Genomic DNA, 22,786 nt, shown 5'->3' on the forward strand with positions numbered 1-22,786 from the left:
CCACTTCCTCATATCAGGGAGATCATATGATAGTTGTCTTTCTCTGATTGACTTATTTTGCTAAGCATAATACCCTCTAGTTCCATCCATGTAGTCACAAATGACAAGATTTCATTTCTTTTGATGGCTGCGTAGTATTCCGTTGTATATATATACCTACCACATCTTCTTTATCCATTCATATGTTGATGGACATCTAGGTTCTTTCTATAGTCTGGCTATTGTGGACATTGCTGCTATAAACATTCGGGTGCATGTGCCCCTTCAGATCACTACATTTGTATCTTTAGGGTAAATACCCAGCAGTGCAATTGCTGGGTCGTAGGTAGCTCTATTTTCAACTTTTTGAGGAACCTCCATGCTGTTTTCCAGAGTGGCTGCACCAGCTTGCATTCCCACCAACAGTGTAGGAGGGTTCCCCTTTCTCCACATCCTCGCCAGCATCTGTCGTTTCCTGACTTGTTACGTAAATAAAAATTCTATACTATTGATAGAATAAACATTTTTCAAATGTTCATGAAATGTATGTAAAATTTTAGGCTTATAAAGGAGACCAAATTTCTCAGAGTAGAAATAGTACAGATCATATTTTTTTACCACAATGAATAAAACCAGAAATTAAACAAAGGTTGAGAAAAAATACCGATCACAAAGTTTTTTTAAACAGTATTTTAAAGAGGAAGCTTGCCAATTTGAGCAGGTGACCTACCACAGTGAGATTATTACACTTAAAATATGTGGATACAACTAAATTATTCATAGTCTTCTGTAATTTTATTATCAAAAAGAAACAATGAAAATAAACTAACTCAGAGCTCATTTTAGGGATGCCTGGTTGGCTCAGTCGGTTAAGCATCTGCCTTCAGCTCAGGTCATAATCCCAGGGTCCTGGGATCAAGCCCCAAGTTGAGTCGTGCTCCCTGTTCAGCAGGAAGTCTGCTTCTCCCTATCCCTCTGCCCCTCTCCCTGCTTTGTGCTCTCTTACTCTCTCTCAAATAAATAAATAAAATCTTAAACAAAAAACAAAAAACAAAACAAAAAAACCCCAGCTTATTTCAAGATGTGAGTAAAAGAAAGTCAGCTTTAAGGAAACCCAGAACTCAGTATGGGGATTCTGCTAGATGCTAAATGTGTTCAGTCTAATATACATTCTGGAACTAGGAAGTTACCAGAGGATGGGCAACCCACAGGGCCTGCTGAAAAACAGACCTGAGCCAAAACTCCATGGCTCACCTGACCTCCCAAAGCCCTACTCTGGTGGGCCACATTCAAGGTGGGGTGTGGCAGGGGTGAACATAAATATAAAATGTTAGGTATAAGGACACATATAACTTCAGGAATTATGCATGCAAGTCCTGGCTAGTCAATGGAAAAATCTTGTCAGAATAGACAATTTTTTCATAAAATATAATTTCCAAAATGTGAAAAATTAAAAACCAACTTAGGACCAGGTAGAGATAGACTTATAACCATGGAAGAAATGTTTTGGATTGTCTCTCCATTTTTCTACAAAGCAAATTTTAAAAAACCTCCCTTAGTGATGTTTCTTATTTGTTCATTTCATAAGGTTTTACTGAAATGTATTATTAATTTAAAAAGAAATGTAGTTTAATGCATTTAATTTTACTAGTGATACCTTTTAGCAGCAGCTTGTCTTACCTCTCTCCTCTCCCTTTTTTTCTTTTTCTTTCTCCCTATTTTTCCTGCATTCCTTTTTTCTTTCTTTTTGTACTATCAAATTTTAAGGAAAAGATTAAACCTAGAAAACTATGGCAACTGCCAGGAAAAGAATAAAACAGAAAAAAAGAATAATAATTTTTTTATTTATAAAAATAGATGCAAAACAGGAAGTGACCATTAGCAAATTTAATCCAACATTAAATTTGGCATTTATTCCTGGTAAAATTTGTTAGTGAAATAGAAATAGAAGAATATGACTTCAATATGATTTTTGAAATAGCTATTTGAATCTACCAACTATTGAGAATGATCTAAATGCCGGAGGATGTCATCTTCTAAAACAGACCCCTCGAATATCAATATATATTTTTTTCACTCAGGAAAAACACAAAAAAGAGAGGATTATGAGTAGGTATGTAATTCTTGGAGTCATTCAGGAATGATCTAGATGTGCTGAGGGTGCTGCCACTTTGGCTTCTGTCTTGTTGGGAGACAGGGAGAAAAAGAATGAGTAGGAGTGGTTTAAGAGTAGGGTGTGTTATGACACATCTTTTTTGCTCACATCCTATTGACTGGGAGATGTGGTCTATCTGTGTACCTAGGAGGAAGAGGAAAAAATTTTAGTGATAGTCTGTCAGGTAGAATTTCTAGCCAATGTGATGAGAAGAAAGAGAGCAAGAGGGCGTTTGAGTTAGTGTGGGTATAAGAATTCTAAAAGCAGAGATAAGTCATTTGTCACTTAAATGGATGGTTAAGTCAGAAAAGTCCAGGAAAATCAACGAATCAAATGGGGAGAGTAGATAACCAATTAAGTGAAAAATATGTCAGTGTGTATTGCTGATACTAACTAGCAATAACCAGTTAGGAAAAGCAGGCAAAATAAAGGTCCCTCACAGATTTGTATTTTACTTACCTTGTGATGTGGGGAATCCTTTGGAATTCTAGAGTCAAAAACTACAATAAAAAAAGGCATCAAACTTTCGGTTGGTGAGTAAAAAAAAAAAAGGTTGGGGGGGACATTGCCACTCCCTAATTTGCCTACAGTAAAGCAAAAGGACCTCATAAATGTCTCATTGAAACCAAAAGAGAAAAGGAGAAAGGAAAAAGGAATCCCTGAAGAGTTTATAGAATATGGGGTTGTATATGGGAATTATGTTTATAGGGCTTAGAATTACTAATTTAAGAGTTTTTATTTTGAAATGTTGTATGTTTTATTTAGTCTATTACCATACTTATTTTAATGAATATGAAGATATCTGTAAAGATTTTCTTGGGCTTACTTGAAGTTTTAGTCCTCAAAACTGTTTTTTTTTTTTTTTTCCAGAATTTTCTATAGCACTCTTTCTCTTAAATATACATCAGATTATTGTGAGCTTTTAAAAATTCTAGTGCCTGAAACCAGTTACACCAAAATCTCTAGAAGTGGGACTTAGCCATCAGCAATTCTCAGTGTTCCTCACATGATACCCAGTGTGCTGCTATCAGTGAAATCCACTCTGTGGAAATGTTTGGTTATATGCTGTGGGTTTCCTTTCCTCAGGATTCCTTATTGTGAGTTTTAAACGAAATAAAATGTGTAAAAGGCCTAGTGTGTGCTGAGCACACGCCTTGCTCGTGATTAGAATTTAGTAAATGCAGATAAAATATTGTGATTGCTATTTAATCACATACCATACTGAAACAAATGTGAAGACATAGACAGATCTTCTGTTGCTCAGATCTGGGCTTGAAATACTTACTTTGGCTCATTGATTAATTGTGCATTTTTTTGAAGCTTGCTTTGTAAAGATTTGAAGCACCTAGAAAGATATAACCAGAATAAGACTGAAAGTAGAGTAAAAATAACCCAAGTAGTAATGGTCTGGGACTGATGGAGAGAAAAACAATTCTATCAGAAAACCTGGGTAACAGCTAATCGCTAAATTACAATTTACATTTTTGTCATATATGCACTGTCCTTTTTATCTCATGAAGTCTGAGTCCCAGTCATTCTAGACCTAGCAGTGTAAAACAGCTCCTTTACTCACAAGTTCATCATATGGAAACCATGGTCTAAATTCCTCAGTGGACAGCTACAACAAGGATGATAAAAATCTTGCCGGCTACCTTGGAATTTGAGTTCCACACTGGGTTTAATTAGTAAATTTGCATTGCTGAGCGCTATTGATGAGATGGGTTCTGGTTGGCATCTAGAGGACTCAAACTCTTTGTTAAGTCACTAAGTTAGGAGAGTTTACATCCAGCAGATTTTAGAAATTTAGATATAGCTATATTTCAGAAATTTACAGTTCCCTGTAGTGAAACAATGAGAGATCAAAAAGGGGAATTTTAAGGCAAAGATTAAACCAAGGAACTTTTGAAGACTACATGGTGAAATACATTGTTGTAGGCAAATTTTCCTTTAAGATTTTTGTTGCATAGCTAGTGTGGTTATACATATTCTGCCAGGTTTCATGGAAAGTATATCACTATTACAAAAATCTTTTGCATATTTAAAGGTAGGAAACTTTTTCTCTCTAGCAAAATTCCAACAGAAATAACTTTACAGAAAATAATTTCTGAAAAATTACCGTGGGTATATGGAGGCTTATAAAATGAACAGTGATATGATACACCCCATAACCTAAGAAAAATAAAGGATTCAGCTATGTGAATTCCTGCTGGGTAAAATTGCTGATTTAATGCAGTGAAATATTTTTTAGTTTTAAGAACTCAAAATCTCAAAGTACAAGAAATGTACATCCTGTAAGTGGCACCACAGGAGCTAAAAATCCTATACCAACTTGAAAACTAACCATCTTACGGATCGAGGCAAATGTCAGAAGGCTATAATTACCAACAGAGGAACCTGAGACAGTTCAACCAGAACCATTCTGCCTTAAAGTAATAATTTCACTGTCAAGGAGTACCAAACGACTTGCTTATTAAAATCCAGTGTATGGACTTTTGAAGTGAGTTAGGCTATTAGCATTTAATTTATTTGGCATTGCCCTGGAGTCAGGATTTCTGGGTAATTATCTTCTAATAACAGAAATCTATTATAAGGTTCTAATTTTATCTTAACCATTTTAATGGAAATATTTCTTAAATGATCATGTACTTTTCGTGGAGGATGAGAATGGGGGTTAGGCATATGGAAGTAGTAGAAAGAGAACAAAACCAGGAATTTGGAGGTGTGTATTCTGGTTCTTTTGATGTCATTAACTTGAGAAAAATCAACCTTGAATGTTACTCAAAGCCTAGAGACCTAATTTTTTTCTCATTTCAAAAATGAACATGCCAGCCTTGCTGCTTAGATGTTGTATAATTGAACATTTGTGAAGTTAATTGAGGTGTCTAGGCAGGCTGTACCCACACCAAATGACCACAGAAGGATGCACTTTTAAAATTTATTTAAATAACTTATAAAACTTGCTTATTATCATCTTTCTTGCCAGTTTTCCTTTTGTAGCCTGTGCTTCTGTTGACCTATGTGTGAAATCTTGGCCAAGGCGAATGGCATGAAGCTTTTTCCCCTAGGAGCCTTATGTTTAAGTTTTACTCATTTTGAGCTGGTTTTCTGTGTGGTGAAAGATAAGGATTTCATTCTTTTTCATTTGGATATCTGGTTTTCTAAACACCATTTGTCGAAGAGACTATCCTTTCGTCATTGTCTACTTTTGGTACCCTTGTTGAAGGTCATTTGGCTATATATGTGTGACATTATTTCTGGACTTATTTTTTGTTAACTGTTCTGTATATCCTACATAGTACCTGAAATTCTACTCAGAGCAATTAGGCAAGAAAAAGAAATGAGAGCATGCAAATTGCAAAGGTAGGAGAAAAATTGTCCCTTTTTGCAGATGACATGATCTTGTACATAGAAAAAAACTAAAAACCTATTTTTAAAAACACCTGGAGATAATAAATAAATTCAATCAGTTGTATTTTATATACTAAATGAACAATCTGAAAAGGAAATTAAGAAAACAAATCTCATGTATGGCAGCATCGAAAGAACAAAAGACTTAAGCATAAATTTAACTAAGGAAGTGAAAGACGTACACTGAAAACTACAAAACATCGATGAAAGGAATTAAGATGTAAGCAAATAGATACTTGTATTCATGGGTTGGAGGACTTTATATTAAGATGTCCATACTACCTAAGGCCATCTTCAGATTCAGTGCAATTCCTATTGAAATTCCAGTGACGTTTCTTACAGAAATAGAAAACATAGTTCTAAAATTCATAGGAACCATGAAAGACATTGAGTAGCCAAAACAGTCTTAAAAAAGAACAGAGCTTGGGAAGCGTCACACTTTCTGCTTTCATAACTGATCACAAAGCCACAGTAATTAAAACAGTATGGTACTGGCGTAAAAGAGAGGTGCCTTTTTTATTTTGGAACAGTTTTAGGTTTCCGGGGAAGTAGCAGAGGTAGCTCTCCTCATGTGCTCCTCATCCAGTTTTCCCTCATGTCAGCATGTTACGTTACCAGGGCATGTTTGTCTAAGTTGAGAAACCGATGCTGGTGTATTACTGTGTACTACCGCCCAGACTTTATTTAGGTACCACCCAGTTTCTCACTAATGCTGTTAGTTGCAGGATACGATCCAGAGTACCACAGGGCACACGTAGCCTGGGTCTGTTTTTGAAGAGTTTGCTGTCTCTTCTCATTATTCCCAGTGTTTCTGTGTTGTCAGCGGAGCCTCAATACTGTTTCCTTTGTTTTTTCTGTAGAAGGTTTTTATCTTTTCACATTTGTAGATCTGAGCAAACCTACACCAGATAATCACACTATTGGAAATGAGTGGAAAAGAAGAGTAAACAGTTTCTGATTTTGTAAGATTCTTCGGTGATTAACTTGTTTCAGTTTGGGCCTGTAGGTACCAAACTGTTTTGGTCATTTACCTTTAGGAAATTAATTGCATGGCTCCCAGTGTATTCTTGGTGTTTGAGGTTACCATATCACTGAGCTCTCTGGCTTGTGATGTGTTGCTGTCCATGTCCCCTACTCACAACATCTTGTGAAACTATAGCGTCACGATCAGAATATTAGCATGAATAAGAATCAAGGTTGAGACATTTCCATTGCTCCGAAGACCTCTGTGTTGCCCTTTTATAATAAAACCCTTTTCCCTCCTGCCCTTGACACCTCCTTTTGGTTATGAGTGATTTTTTTTTTTATTGAAACCTGGACATTTTTTGGTATTACTAGATTCTGAATCTTTTTTTTTTTTTTTAAAGGTTTTATTTATTTATTTGACAGAGAGAGATCACAAGCAGGCAGAGAGAGGAGGAAGCAGGCTCCCTGCTGAGCGGAGAGCCCGATGCGGGGCTCGATCCCAGGACCCTGAGATCACGACCTGAGCCGAAGGCAGCGGCTTAACCCACTGAGCCACCCAGGCGCCCCTAGATTCTGAATCTTAATAAACCATCTGTTTTAGCTGCCTTCTTTTGACACTGCTTTGACAAAAGTGGCTGTTCCATTTGGTCACCGTCTGGAGGGTCCAGGAGGCTGGGTTCCTCACTAGGCTTCCACTCATAGATTTCTTCAAAAGAAAGTATTAGTAGCTGTGATGAATGAATTTCTACCACAAGCCAAAATAGACATTTATTTGCTAATGTGATCTTTTTAGCTAAGAAAAACTTGTTTTTTTAAAAGATTTTTTAATATATGCATTTGGAGATTCTGTATTTTTTTTTTTCTTCCTTCTTCCTTCCACAGCTTTCCTTCCATAGGAGACTAATGCTTTTAATCTTTGCATGACTGATGAATATACTTAAAAAAATTATACCATTATAGTGGTATGCCATATCTGGTGGGTACTGATATTATGATAGTTTTCCTTTTTATTAATCTGTTGAAAATTAAAGGATGGAGATTTGGTAAGTTAACTGCTAGCAGTTTTTTATAGCCAAGTGAAAGCGTTTAAAGCACTCTCCCAAGCTCATTTCAGTAGTTGGAGTCACTTGTTTGAACATCAATTTCAAGCTCAGTTCTATTTCTCTCATATTGTAGCAGATGGTTTGTTACAGATAATTCATGATATTTCAACAAAGCGCACATCCCCTTTAGCAAGAGATCTCTTGCACTTTAGTTAAAATAATACTGAACATTACTGCATTTTGCTTAAGGGAGCAAATATTTGTAAAAGTTCATTTTCAGTTTTTATGTATTTTGTACAGTGATATCTTTAGTCTTATGAAGGCAGGGCTTTGTGTTTACAGTTCTTCTTAATGTTCTCTCTCCTGTCCACCTTCAGTGAGAACTGAACTCATCCTTGCCTTGGATTTATCATGTAAGTCTGGATTTGTCACCTAAGGCGTTTAATTTCAAATTCATGCCACCTTTGTCCCTGTCTCTCAGTTATATTTTCCACTTGTGGTAATTATTTTCAAATTTCTTTACATTGTCCAAACAGCAGATGTGATCCAGCTACCTCATCTACCTAAAATAAAATTGAGAATTAGTAAGGAAAAGAAGAATTTTTGTGCAGCCATACTGGGTACACAAGCTCATGTTCTTTACGGAAGCCTTGCAGATATCCACCTTTATTGATGATGAGAGAAATGTATGGCTTGAAGTAGGGTGTGTTACTTTTCACTTCTTAAATGATAAAGAATTTAAATAGTAATACCAGTTTTACAAACAGTGTCACTATCTGAAAACTCTCATACCTTTTAAATTTGCACTCACCATAGGAAAAGCAACTTGATAATACATATCAGGAATCATAAAATTGCCTGTGTCTTTTAGTAATCCTTCAAAAGTAGAGCTAGGTATAAGGAAATAATCTGAAATGTAGAGAACAGCACTTGTGATAGATTATTTGGCAGTATTAGAATTGTATTGATACCATGATTATTTCAACATGCCTTCAACAAAAAATTATGACATAAATAGATACAGAATTCTTTTTTTTTTTTAAGATTTTATTTATTTATTTGACACACAGAGATCACAAGTAGGCAGAGAGGCAGGCAGAGAGAGAGAGGAGGAAGAAGGCTCCCTGCTGAGCAGAGAGCCCGACGTAGGGCTCGATCCCAGGACCCTGAGATCATGACCTGAGCCGAAGGCAGAGGCTTTAACCCACTGAGCCACCCAGGCTCCCCGTAGAGACAGAATTCTTAAAACGTGTTGGAGTGGAGTCTTTGGGTGATAGTATAAATTTAAAGACTCACACACATGGTGTATCTATATGTGTGCCGCACGCACAGAAAAGACAAAGGAGGCCACAGTGTTTTCTGTTGTGATTCTTGTCATTAGCAAGTGGAATGGTGGGTTACTTTTCATTCTATTTCTTCTGATTTCCAGATATCCCAGAGGGAGAGGAGTACATGTTTGTTTTGGTTTTGGGTTTTTTTTTTTTTTTAATCTGTTTTTCTTTATTCTTTTTCTTTCTCTTTTTCTCTTAACCAGAAGCATATATATGAGTGTCAGTAGCACAGCAGTGCAGGAGAGGGCAGGGTTTCCTCCATCCGTCCTGAGGGCCACCCCAAGCTACCCCAGGAGCACCTGGTCTGTCTGCGAGGAAGCCCGGACCGTTGTGTTTAAGTGCTCTGCGGCATGTTCTGTCTATCAGGTTTTGATTCTTTACATGGATGAACCCTGAGCTGTTGCAAAATTGGGCTCGTCAGATAACTTGGGCTCAGAGGCCCTAGGGAACTGAGGCTAGACGGACTGAATGAACTCTCTGGCAGACTTCTCTGCAGTGGGACTCTTTGAGACTCTTTTGTAAGCAGGGAGGCAGAAGCAGTTGTGTTGCTGCAGAGGTGATGACCAAGCCTTGCGGTTGCAGGGAGAAGGGACGTGTTCTGCCTCTCTAACGCGCTGTGGCTCCTCTCTGTCTTGCAGCTGGCCCTGAAGGACCCAGTCCACACAGTGTCGTTGCAGCAGTTTATCTACGAGAAGCTTAAGGCACAGCAAGAGCTCCTGGGAGAGCAAGGCTTCCAGTCCCTCATGGAGACGGTGGACACAGAGATCGTCACCCAGCTGCAGGAGTTTTTGCAGGGTTTCTGAGAGCACATAGCCCAGCCTGCCGTCTGTGTGTGAGAGCCTGCTGAGGCGATGACAAAATCCCTTGTATATTACAAAGAAGTGAAGACCGTGCATTTTTACCACAAAATTGAATAAATGTAAATCCCGCACAACTAAAATCACAAACCTATTCCTCAAAAGAATTTAATTTTATATTTCAGAGGGGCCCTGTGTTTACTAGATATAGATTTGATGACACTAGCTGCTTAGTTTTCTGTTAAGAGAGGAAACTGTGTGCTGACCTTTTAATCATGTGCTCTTAACACTTGAGAAGATGAAGGTTAACGTCCGCAATGTCGTTCTGCAACCAGAATTAGTATTAATTTGGCTGCTTTATCCCTTTTTTAAGCTAATGAAACTGCAAGTTTGAAAGATGACAAAGCTGCTCAGATGATGCAATTAAAGAAATTTGTGCACCAGCCAAAAATATATAAATAGTGACAAATATATATTACTGAGGTTATCTTGCAAGGGAATTGTTTTCCTCTGACATAGAAAATGTGTTTTATCAAATGCTTTTATTTTCATTTTACTAATTTGATCCAAAAAATTAGTAAAGGGATTTTTTTTCTCATTTCATTTTCAGTAATTACATTTAGTCTTTAAATGCCTATTGTAAGGCCTGCTTCGGAAGGGAACCTGTGGTACTGCGGTGTTGGGTGGGAGACCTCTGGTTGTGATTTGGCCCTGGCTCCTTTATTACTCCTGAAGGTCAGGACCTCTGTGAGCCTCCAGAAGCCCCGGGCAACCTGCAGACCTTCCTGTGCTGTGACGCAGCGGTGACTGGCCGCACTTACCGATTCCAGGCTCCTCACCATGGGGGCACGTCGGGGCCGCAGGATTATGGGTGCACCTCGCAGGACCCAGCAGCAATTCCCAGAGTACCAACACTTCACGTGACACGTCTTCCTTCCTTATTCCTCCAACACGCAGTACCAAAAAAGGGGAAAAAAGTGAAAATAAAGGCTTACTTTGTTTTACTTGCCATTTATTGTAAGGAACCTTTAAAGGAAGTACTCAAAAGCAAGGTTGGAAAATGTCTGATCTTTCTATAGAAAGTTCGGTACAGTATGTGACTGCAGGAAACCCACTGCCCCTTTGTAAGCTGTGGAACCCAGAATGTATGGAAATACTTGGTGTTTTCAGCAAGAGAGAAAATATGGTCCAAATTAAATTTTCCAAAGATACCTTTGATTTGTCTGATTATTTTTCCCCCTTCAGGAAAAATGAATTTGTAAAAATTGCCCCATGGACTTGAAAGGGATGTTTTCTTTCACACTGTGGGTGTTGGCTCTCCCCTGGTAGGTGATGGTGACGTATGTAGCAAACCCTAATTATTATTTTAGTTTCTCTTTTCATTTAAAGACTTAAAACTTCTTTAATATGATATTTCTTTATCATTTTTAAGACAGATCTAAAAAGAAGAATTTCTTTTTGTTGATGCAGTTATTTTCATTTAGGGCACTATTCCCAATGTTAACAGAAATTCCCAAATGTGCTCCAGTTTTTCAGTTACAGTAGAATAACTCATCTTTCCAGTTCCTGACAGATTTTGTTATATGTTATAGAAAATATTACTAAAATAGCTACGTTGCAGAAACAGTAAAAAACTTACCTCAGGGAAAGAGTTTGGTTCATTTTTTTATACTGAAATGTTTAAAATAAGCTTTAAGTAGGAACATTACATTACTTAAGTAAGGGACATTAAGTAGGAAATGTTTAACATAGCTTAGGGGAAAAAAATCATGTGTCTTGATATTTTAAGTGCATAATTAGGCATCAAATACGAGTATTGATTTATAGAATTCTGTTCATTTGTGCAGCCTTTTAGCGAACACATTAAGTTTTGGACAAATGAGTTAACTCATCCAGGCCTCTGGTTGAACTGTAGCTCTTGATACAAGGTAATAATCATTTCTATTCCATAAATATAGCTTCTTTTCTCTTTATCTTATGTTCCAGAGACTTCTTCATTCCTATAACGAAGGCCCATGTGGCCAACATTAACATTTCAAAGTTTTTATTATAAGTGGTTCCTTGTCCATCTGTCTCCTACCAGTCATTTTAGAGAAACCACATGTTAAATGTGGCATGTTAAACAGTCAAGTTTAGTATTCCCTTGAGAAATCTTCACCTTATTTATTTTACCTATTTCTTTATTCAGCGCGTAATTATTAAAGTTTCTGTTTTGTGCCATGGTGCTATGCTAAATTCTAGAGTTAGAACAGGGTACTTATGCCTTATGAAATTTTATAATTCAGTGGGAACACATACTTGCCAACATGTTAAAAAGTAGTGGTTCTAATGGAAACGTACATTCTGGAGCAACAGGAGTGCAGGGAAGAGAATGTATAATTTGATATGTATTTAAAAACTACCCTGAAACAGTGTAGTTTGGCGGAGTTATGTAGAAGTTAGTGGCATTATGCTGGAACTGGGATGCTCTGATTTCAGACTCAGACTCCTTGAAATTACTCTGACATGGGGTATCATCTGTGAGATCCTGGAAATGTTAAGAGCTCGACAGCCTCACAACTAATCCCTCGTTCCACGAATTAAAACATCAGTCTCACCCATTAAGGGTAGTGGTTTTCTGCCTCCTTCTTCAAACCTTATAAATCCCACATGAATAGAAACTTAAAAGTTGTTGGAGAAGTGATAAAAGAAAGACAAGAGGTACATGTGCAAAAAAAATACTTTCTTCCCTCAACTTACAAAAACGTCGTAGTCTACATAGAATAGTGTAATGACCAACAGCTTGGTCTTTATCTGGCTTCACCAAACTGTTTAAATTTTAATACATTCTCCATACACACACACACACACACTATACACACACACACACACACTATACACACACACACACACACACACTATACACACACACATCTATATATATGTGTGTATATATGTATGTATATATACATACATATATATACTTTTGCTGAATCATATGAAAGTAAGTTATAGACACTCCACCCCCACATAGTCCAGCATACCTCTAAGAATGGTATTTCTCTATGTATCTACTAATATGTTAGAATGTTCACACAATAAGAGAAATAGTTCATACTCCCAATTTTCCCCAGTGCCCCCAAAGATGTCATTTATATGCTGCCCATCCGTTTTATGATCCAGAATCCACTGAATGTGTATTCGCTGCATTTGGCTGTTCAATTTTTAAATCTAGAATAGTCCTTTTTACATGTTACTGGCTTTTTTTGAAGAATCCCAAACAGTTATCTAGTGGAATGTCATTTATGGTCCAGGGTTCTGATTATTTGCTCATAATCTGGTGTGGCTAACACTGGTTGGCAATGAGACTCCACTGGTAATGTGGTATGCCTGCTGTGGCATTGCATCTGGGGCACGTGATATCTGTTTGTCTCTCTGGTCATACTGTAATGGTTAAGGGGCTGCTAGCCAGTCCTCTCCTTTATAAGGGTAAGTTTTGAAAGAGATCCTTACAGTCCCAGAAGTTTTCGGTGGTAGTTTTGTTTCTTTTGTTCTGTTTTATTTTTACCCTAGAATTCTTAACCCCTACTAGCTTGCCTTTTCATTCACAAAAAGTTCTACAGTGTATTTTAACCTAGAAGGGTCTTGTGGCTGAGCTACAGAAAAGGTACACTGAACCTAGTGTGTGGGTTTTATCAACCTTTTCAGGTTCTGAAAATCCTTTATTGCCTTGACACACCTCTTAGCCAACATCTATTTCTTTCCCATTTTTTCCCCTTTCTTCCCTCAGTCCCCCACTCCATCATGTTTTTGAGAGGTATGTAGATCTTAGTAAACACTAGTATAACCTGAACTCACACACCACTAAAAATGAAGAAACAAAGGGAGTTGCTGTCTTCTTCGTTCTCATTTGGGTTTGTAAGCTGTTGGCCAAGATATCATGTATTTATTTATTTGTTTTTATTATTTGCATTTATTTATCTTTAAAGTGCTTTATCACATTTGGGTTGGACTTAAAAGGCAGAAACATGCCAGACTTTAGAGAGTTTTCATTTCGTGCGCTTTAGGAAGAGAAGCAGTACATTACCAGCTGGCAAAATTGGGAGAGAAAAGGAAATAATCATTTCCTGAAATGTGCAGCTTTGATCTTGGTACCTCCATAGGACTGTGACGTCTGAAACAGTTTAAAGTCACCCTTTTCTCCTCAAGAAGAAGTGCATTCTGTACCAGTCAAATCCAAATTAGATAGAACCTGATGTCCTGTAAAGTGTTGTACAAACCAATCCATCTAGCTGTGGAAGCTCAAACTTTTTCCACAGCCCCTGCTCTTGTCTGAATAGAGCTTTAGAGCCCATGTGTGAATACCCCAATACCCTGGAAAAGGCTATCGCCACTAGTCTGAATATCTTCATTTTTAGTTCTGGGCAGTTGAATTCCTGGCCTGAGGGACTCCGTATGGCCTGAAGCATTTGGATAAAATTCAAAACTGAGAGGCATTGATCACATTTTCTCTTGAATTCTTTCTTACTCTAACAAGTAGAGTCTCCAATTAGCCAAAGATCTTAACAAGTGAGATTTGCTTCTTGTTCCAGCTAACGCCTGCATCCAACTCATTTGGGCCACTGGAATTTATTTAGTCAAGTGCGCTGCGAAGAGCTGTCTAATCCTGGAAGGAATGTATCGATGTCCGGTCATCCAGCCCTTTCTTCCTTCAAAATGAAGTATTGATTTTCATGCCGCTCTAATTTCCCAGTAGGGCAGAAATGGAATGGAAGTAACTGCTACAACAGGTATGAGTCCAGTGAGGCTTAGCACATTTCTATCTGTCTGGGACCAGGCACATGGTTTTAAATTTGGAAATTGGCCTTGTGACTACAAGTCTGCCAGTTGGGGATTTTTATTGCCAGGGCTTAGGGCAGGAAAGGCTGGAGATGAGACTGGGCGTAGACCTTCAAGTGAGCTTTTCAATATTTCTCAATAGCTTTAACCTGAAGCAAGATCAGTATCTCATTTCAGAAGGGGCAGGTCATTTTCTCAGTGCTCTCTAGGCTAGCCCCAGAGTGACCCCCCCTTTAATGAACTGCAATTTAAGCAGAAGAGCAAACCTTTTTGATTGACAAGTAAGTTGTAGCTCATAACCATGTACACCGACCTCAGGAATGTACTGACAGCCAGGGAAGGAAAGTCTATGCACAGATCTGGAGGTTATCACTATGAGCTCTACCTAGGAAAGGGAGGCAGCTTGGTTTATTTCCTTTTTGGATTGAAAGGCACGTATCTTGTCCTGTTTCTGGCAATGAAATCAATACCGTGAAATGGCCTTTTCCTTTCAGCCTGGTGTGTTCTCTACTCAGCACGTTGCACTGAGAAATGGAGAACCAGGTGAGCAATATTTTAAGTTTCCTGTCTAAATCTAGTAATTCTAACATCTGTGTCATTTTTTATTATACTTAATAGATAAGCCTGCTAAAGGCAAACTCATGGTATGGAAATAGGAAAACCCAAATTTAAAGAAGTGTAATAGATTAGGGAATTGATTATTTTAATAGGCTGTTTATACCTTACAAAAACTCCTTGCAGATACCACTCCTTTTAGATAGAATTAAGGGACTATTTATTTATTTTGATTCTTTTTTTTTTTTTCTTTTCGTCATAGAATTTAGAGCAGGAAGGGAATAAGAAATGAATGTCCTAACCTTACTATTTCACACATGAAGAAATGGGCATAGAGGTGAGGCATACAGCCTTGAGTTCCTGGTGCCTCCTCCATTGTTTATAATTTCAATTATATTATATTATTTATAGTGGCTGCCTATGTTTACACTGTACATATTTAACTGTCTACCTTCAAATAACACTATCCTTCATATGTAGTGTGCGTGGTATAGATACCCATAACAGAGTATTCCCATTTCCTCCCCCATCCCTTCTGATGTTACTATCACTTGTCTCATCCATATTCTATAATCACCAATATGTTGTTACCTTGTAGATGAATTAAGAATTTAAAAATTCAAAGATTTGTTTTTACCTTCATTTGTTTCTGCTCCAGCCCCTATCCTTTTTTCATGTAGATCCAAATTTGTGACATATATAATATTCCTTTTAACATATTTTGCTTTGCTGACTAGGTCTTCAAGTGGTAAATTCCCTCAGTTTTTGCTTGTCTGAGAAAGTATCCTCAAATTTTGAAAGATATCTTGCTGCATATAGAATTCTAAGTTGGTAGGTTTTTTTCTTTCAGTGCTTTAAATATTTCACTTCATTGTCTTGCTTTCATGGCTTCTGAAGAGAATCTCACTTACTTTTTTTTAATTCTTTAAAATTTTAAATTTCATTTAAATTCAATTAATTAACATATAACGTATCATTAGTTTCAGAGGTAGAGGTCAGTGATTCATCAGTCTTATATCTAGTTTCATTACATCACATCCTTATGTCTATCACCAAGTTACCCCATCCCTCCAACCCCAACAACCTTCAGTTTATTTTCTATGATTAAGAGTCTCCTATGGTTTATCTCTCTCTCTGGTTTCATCTTGTTTTATTTTTCCTTCTCTTTCCCTATGATCCTCTGTTTTGTTTCTTAAATTCCACATATGAGTGAGGTCATATAATAATTGTCTTTCTCTGATTGACTTATTTCACTTAGCATGATACCCTCTAGTTCCATCCATGCCAATGCAAATGGCAAGATTTCTTTTCTCTTTCTTTCTTTCTTTTTTTTTTTTTTTTTTTTTTTTTTGGTTAACTGAATAGTATTCCAGTGTGTATGTATATACCACATCTTTATCTATTCATCTATCCATGAACTTCTGGGCTCTTTTCATAGTTTGGCTATTGTGGACATTGCTGCTATAAACATTGGGGTGCACATGCCCCTTTGGATCACTACATTTGTATTTTTACTACTGGTAAATACCCAGTAGTGCAATTGCTGGGTCGTAGGGTAGCTCTGTTTTCATCTTTTTGAGGAACCTCCATGCTGTTTTCCAGAGGCTGCACCAGCTTGCATTCTCACCAACCCTGTAAGAGGGTTCCCCTTTCTCCACAACCTCACCAACATCTGTTGTTTCCTGACTTGTAAATTTTAGCCATTCTTACTGGTGTGAGGTGGTATCTCACTGAGGTTTTGATCTATATTTCTCTGATGCCGATTGATGTGGAGCACTTTTTTAATGTGTCTGTAGGACATATATATGTCTTCTTTGGAGACATGACTGTTCATGTCTTCTGCCCATTTCTTGATTGGATTATTTGTTCTTGGATGTTGAGTTTGGTAAGTTCTTTATAGATCTTGGATACTAGGGCTTTATCTGATATGTCATTTGCGAATATCTTCTCCCATTCTGTCAGTTGTCTTTGGTTTTGCCAACGGTTTCCTTTGCTGTGCAAAAGCTTTTTATCTTAATAAAGTCCCAGTAGTTCATTTTTGCTTGTTTCCCTTGCCCTTAGAAATGTGTCTAGCAAAAAGATGCTGGGGCTGAATTCACAGAGGTTGCTTCCTGTGTTCCTCTCTAGGATTTTGATGGATTCCTGTCTCACATTTAGGTCTCTCGTCCATTTCGAGTCTATTTTTGTATGTGGTGTAAGGAAATGGTCCAGTTTTGTTCTTCTGCATGTGGCTGTCCAATTTTCCCAACACCATTTGTTGAAGAGACTGTCTTTTTTCTATTGGACATTCTTTCCTGCTTTGTCAAAGATTAGTTGACCATAGAGTCGAGGGTCTGTTTTTGGGTTCTTTATTCTGTTCCATGGATCTGTTTGTCTGTTTTTGTGCCAGTACCATACTGTCCTGATGATGACAGCTTTGTAATAGAGCTTTGTAATAGTGTAAAGTCCACTGTTATTCTTATCCTTATTTCTCTCTATATAGACATTCCTCTATAGGTAAAATGGTTTTCCCTGCCTCCTCCTGACTTCTTTCAAGATAATTTCTCTTTGTCTTTGTTTTTTTGCAGGTTGAACATGATATACCTGGCTATCTTTTTTGTTTTATATCTGTTCAGTGTTTTAATTTCTAGCATTTACTTTTGATTCTTTCTTAGAATTCTCATTGCTCTGCTTACATTACCTGTTTTTTGTCTAATTTTTCCTTTAGAGCCCTCATATTAATGATAGTCACTCTAATTTCCTTATCTGATAATTCTATGTCATTTATGAGTCTCATTTTGATATACTGGATATACTGTATGGGGTAATAGGAACTGGGAAAGGGGGCATCTGGGTGGTTCAGTCGGTTAAGCATCTGCCTTTGACTCAGGTGATGATCCTAGAGTCCTGGGATTGAGCCCTGCATCCAGCTCCCTGCTCTGCGGGGAGTCTACTTCTCCCTCTCCCTCTGCCTGCTGCTTCACTTACGTGTGTTCTTTTTCTCTCTGTCAAATAAATAAATAAAGTCTTAAAAAAAAGTGGGGGGGACTGAGATAAATAATTATCCAGTGTGAGCTTTATGTTAATCTAGCTAAGAGTTAGGCCATGATTGATGTTTGGTGTAGCTCTTGGTATTCTCAAATTTTGGGGTTCTTGTTTTGTTTCCTTTCTTTGGACTTCCCTAAGTACTACTCCAAACAGGAAGCCTGTATCTTACAGCTCTTTCAAAAATCCGCTATCACACTGGAGCCCTGTTGGTGTAGTTATAAAGTGTGTGGAGAAGAGAGTGTTCTCTAATCTTATGATTAAACCTCTATGCTCTTAGTGAGCTTGAGTTTCTAGTCTATGACCCTTCACATGTGTTTCTTCTTGCATAGCTTCCTGTCACGAGAGCACATTATGAAGGTGTACACACAAGGTGTGTCTTTCCACAATGTCAGCTTTATTCAATCATAAAGCAAAGTTAGTCAGTTATAAAGCAAGTTCAGGATTCCAAACTCAGTGACAATTCACCATGTGATTAATCTTGGCTTTGTGGCAGCATGAAGAAGGGAGCCCATGGGAGGGCTCGTGTGACCAGAGTAGGGATGAGCAGGGGAGGCATCATGCCGATCTGCCTCCCATCGGGTCTTGTTGGCCAAAGTCAGTTTCTGTCGTTCTTCCAGGAACAGTCTGAACCAGGGAGAGTGAAAGGGGGACAAGAACAGGTTTGCATTTTAAAGTCAGGATCCTGAATGCAGTCAGAAGACAATGTGTAAGGGATGGGGACCGTGGGATAGGGGTGGGGTGGGAGGTCACTTGTCACTGGAGGCCCTGCAGAAACTATAGCAAGTCTAGGACGAAGGTGAAGTGTCTTTGGTTAAAGTGGTATTGAAATAAGTTTCTAGGCCCAGGGTGGAGCTGCTTCAGCCCGGGGTGCTGTGCTCGCTGCCTTCTGCCCTGTTTTGCAGTTCTCTAGACTTGGAGACTGCCCACATCATGAACATGAATGCTTCATGTTACATAAGCTTTGTATCATCTAGCTTGTCTTCTTTAACCATTTTTAACAGTGGTGGTGGTCAAAATAGAAGTGAGTAATCAGAGAAATATTTAAGAGATGCTGTGGGGTAGGAACTGATGAACTCAGAGTGAGACGAAGCTCTGTGGTGTGACACTCTCGCCAGCGACCTGGTACAGCTCAGCTGCAGCCACACAGGTGAGTTTTGGCAGACGCTGTTGCTGAAAGAGGCTGCACAGAGTTTGGGGCTAATGATGGGCAGTGGATTCTAAGATGTGGAAAAAGGAAGTGCAGATAGGGAAAGGCCAACAAGAGGTGAAGAGGGACTCAGTAGCCTGAAGATCTACAAGAGTGGTGGCTGGAGTGGTTGATGAACAGCTTGGAAAGACTGGCAGGTGGAGGCAGTGAGAGACAGACACTGAGGACACCACCTCTGGAAGAGGAGTGCTCCCAGGGATGACAAGGGTCATTGTGAGACTGGGAAAGAGAGTTCTTCTTGATGATATTAGTCATTCCTTTCCTCCTTCGCTCTGCAGGAGGTCACAACCCAGAGGAAAGCGTTCTTTGTTTTTGTTTTCATTTTACAAAAGGAAGGAATAATAGTCTGTAGAAATATGTCTGTACAGCACCCAGCACAGTGCTTGTCGAATAGTTCGTGCTCTACATATAAGCTGACTCAGCTGCTGAGCTGTCTCCTAGGTCCAGGCTCTACAAAGCTATTGCAGAACTTCTTCCTGAAGCCAGGCTTAGAAATGCCTGTCAACTTTATAACGACTAGTATTCTGGCAAGATTTCTGTGGTGTGGTTTAGATAGCATCCTATAATCAAAATCATTCTCTGGGACACATCTCCAGTGTTTAAGTCTTTTTCTGACCACTATTGGATGTGTATTCATCCACCTTTTCCAAAACACATCCATTCTGTAAAGTGAGAAAAAGAAGTTGTATCCTGAGAGATGCTGTTGATCAGTTTGCCAAGGGTGTCATTGCAAAGCCCCCAAAATTGAGGGGCTTCAAACAATAGAAATTTATTCTCTCACAGTTCTGGAGACTGGGAACCCAAAATTGAGGTATTGGCAGGGAGGATTTCCTTCTGAACCTGTAGGGGGCGTCCTTCCTTTTCTCACCTACCTTTGGTGTTGGCGCACTGTTTGTTGTTCCTTGTCTTGTGGATATGTCACTCCAGTCTCTGCTTCTGTCGCCAAGGGGGCACCTTATGTGCCTCTTTCCTCTTATGAGGAAACCAGTCATCTTAACTAATTACATCTGCAATGATCCCATTTTCAAATAAGGCCATATTCTGAGGTACTAGGGGTTAGAACTTCAGTTCTCTTTTTTGGCAGGGGTCCATATTTCAACCTGTAGCAGATGGGTTTAAGAGAACTCACATTAAATATTTCTCTGTTCAAGGGTGCTTGAGTGGTTCAGTCGGTTGAGCATTGTGACTCTTGGTTTTGGCTCTGGTCATGATCTCCGGGTCCTGAGATGGAGCCCCTGGGTGCGGCTCTGTGTTCACTGTGGAGTCTGCTTGAGTTCTTCTTCCTCTTCACCCCCGCCCCCACTTTCTCTCTCTTTTCCTCTCAAATTAATCAATCAATAAAACCTTAAAAAAAATTCTCTCTTCACATTGTCCTCATGATGTGTCTAATATCTAGAAGCCTGCTTTTGTGGATGGAAATGCTGCTCAAAAAAATAAAACCAAGTTCTGAATGTACTCACGAGGTGTGGAATGAGTTTTGGCTCATTGTAAGAGCCAAATCCCTGTTGACAGAAGTGCCGGTCTGCTGTGATGATGAGGTGATCACAGCCCCTTAGTAGTCATCAAGCTTTCGGCAAGAGAGTTCAATGTTCAAGGCTCATTTACTAACCTTGCTTCAGAATGCTTGCTTGGAATTCTAAGTAATTCATTGCCAAGGGATATCCCCTTGGTTTCCATCTTATTTTTCAGTTGGGTTAAATAACGAGAGGGAACCGCTGGTAGATATTTGTGCTTTCTCCCAAGGCACTGCCATTGTGCAGAAGGACTGGGTTTCACTGAGTCTAAGGAGAATGCAAAGTGAACTACAATAAACAAAATCTGCTTCAGTGCTATTTTAGTTAAATTTAAAATGATAATGGTATTCAGGCTGCCTACAGCTACAGCAGACTTACGCTCCTCTCTTGATTTGGTCTCCAGAAGACACAACAACATTCAACGTGGCTACAGTTTTGAGTTGTGTCCTGGGCGGAGTGTGGACTCTGGAATCAGATCTGAGTTAGATTCCAGGTTCCAAATCTTGATTTTCCTAGTATTGTAGGCAGAATAATGGCCCCCAAAAGATGTCTGTGCGCTAATCCCTGGAAACTAAATATGTTCATTTACACAGTAGAAGAGATTTTACGGATTTTATGAATGTACACACCTTGAGATGTGGGAGTGCCATGCATCATTCAGATGGGCCCAGTCTAAATTACACGAGCACTTAAAAGCAGAGGTGCCTTCCCAGCTATGGCTGGAGATATAGTGAAGGCAAATGGGTCAGAGATGTTGGCTTTGAAGATGGGGTAAGGGACCCTGTAGCAAGGAATGCAGGAAGCCTCTGGAGGCTGCCAAAGGAAGAAAATAGATTCTGCCCTAGAGCCACTCAGAAGGAATGGATTCTGTCATAGAGCCCCTGAGAGCCAGTGCCTTGATTTTAGGACTTATGACTTCTAGAACCAAAAGATAAAGTTGTTGTGTTTAAGCCACTAAGTTTGTGGTCTTGTGTGAGGCAACAATAGAAAACCAGTATATCCACTTAACTGACGGTATGACTTTCTGAGAATTGGTTTTCTCACCCATAAATAATCATATAATAATCCCGATCTTGTGTAGTTTATGTGTGGCTTTGATGAGATGATGTATTATTGAATCCATTGTTAATCACTTCATGACTTAGTTAGGAGTTCAGTCCTGAGGAGTCTGATGACTCTCTCTTACGGCTGATCTCCAGTTTGGGCCCAGCTGCCAGCAGGTGAGAGGTTGCATTGTGTTCGGTGGTCTGTGCCTTCTGTTCCCAGGGTGATGTGGGGACCAGGAGCAGCAGCCTCATCTGGGAGCTTCTTAGAATTACGGAATTCAGGTCTCACTCCAAATCCAGGGAGTCAGAATCTGTATTTTTTAACAACATGTCCAGGTTATTCATATGCGCTTCAAAGTCTGAGGGACACCAGACTGGTGGTTCTCAAACAACATCGATGCTAACAGAACAGATAGATGCCTGGGCCCAGAATCTGCAGGGGTGAGGTTTCATCATCTCATCATCATGCTTTCCAGTTACTTCTAATGCACGGAGTTATAACTACTGGAATAACTACTTAGAAATGCACTTGAATATATGAGACTCAAATCAGAACCATAAAATTTTCAATTAAGACCTTTTTCTCTGAGGCAAACAGCTATGCTATGTAAGTATTACTAAGCACTGCATTTTAAAAAGATATGTAAAGGAGGAAACATCAAAGAACAGCAGAGACACTTCTCACTGTTCTGATTACTGTTCTGGCTTTATCACGTGCACTTAATTAGACTTCTTCCATAAGACCCATCCAGCTTTGCTTCATTAGGAAGCAGTACTTCTTAGATAACTCAATGACTATGGAACCTTGGCATTAAAAGCTCTTGGCTATTTTCTCTTTAGCAGTAGAGACCTAAACACTTCTAACCATTATCAGAAGATAAGCAAGAGTATTTGGAGAGCTTTCTGCATCCTAGAAATATCCGCATCCCTTCCTTCATAG

General features: G+C 38.8%; 1 protein-coding gene across 2 annotated transcripts in view; it reads left to right on the forward strand.

Annotated features, from left to right (window-relative positions):
• LOC111156937 (importin 11) overlaps nucleotides 1-11,033 on the forward strand; it is a 198,945-nt gene extending 187,912 nt beyond the window's left edge. For both annotated transcript variants that reach the window (XM_022518094.1, XM_022518095.1), the window contains exon 30: nucleotides 9,521-11,033. In XM_022518094.1, the coding sequence (XP_022373802.1) occupies nucleotides 9,521-9,685 (165 nt within the window). In that variant the 3' untranslated portion in view covers nucleotides 9,686-11,033. The remainder of the gene's footprint in view (nucleotides 1-9,520) is intronic.
• The last annotated feature ends 11,753 nt before the right edge of the window (nucleotides 11,034-22,786 follow it).

Source organism: Enhydra lutris, unplaced genomic scaffold (assembly GCF_002288905.1).
Source record: "Enhydra lutris kenyoni isolate GAN:26980312 unplaced genomic scaffold, ASM228890v2 scaffoldscaffold50, whole genome shotgun sequence".
Taxonomy (NCBI): Eukaryota; Metazoa; Chordata; class Mammalia; order Carnivora; family Mustelidae; genus Enhydra; species Enhydra lutris.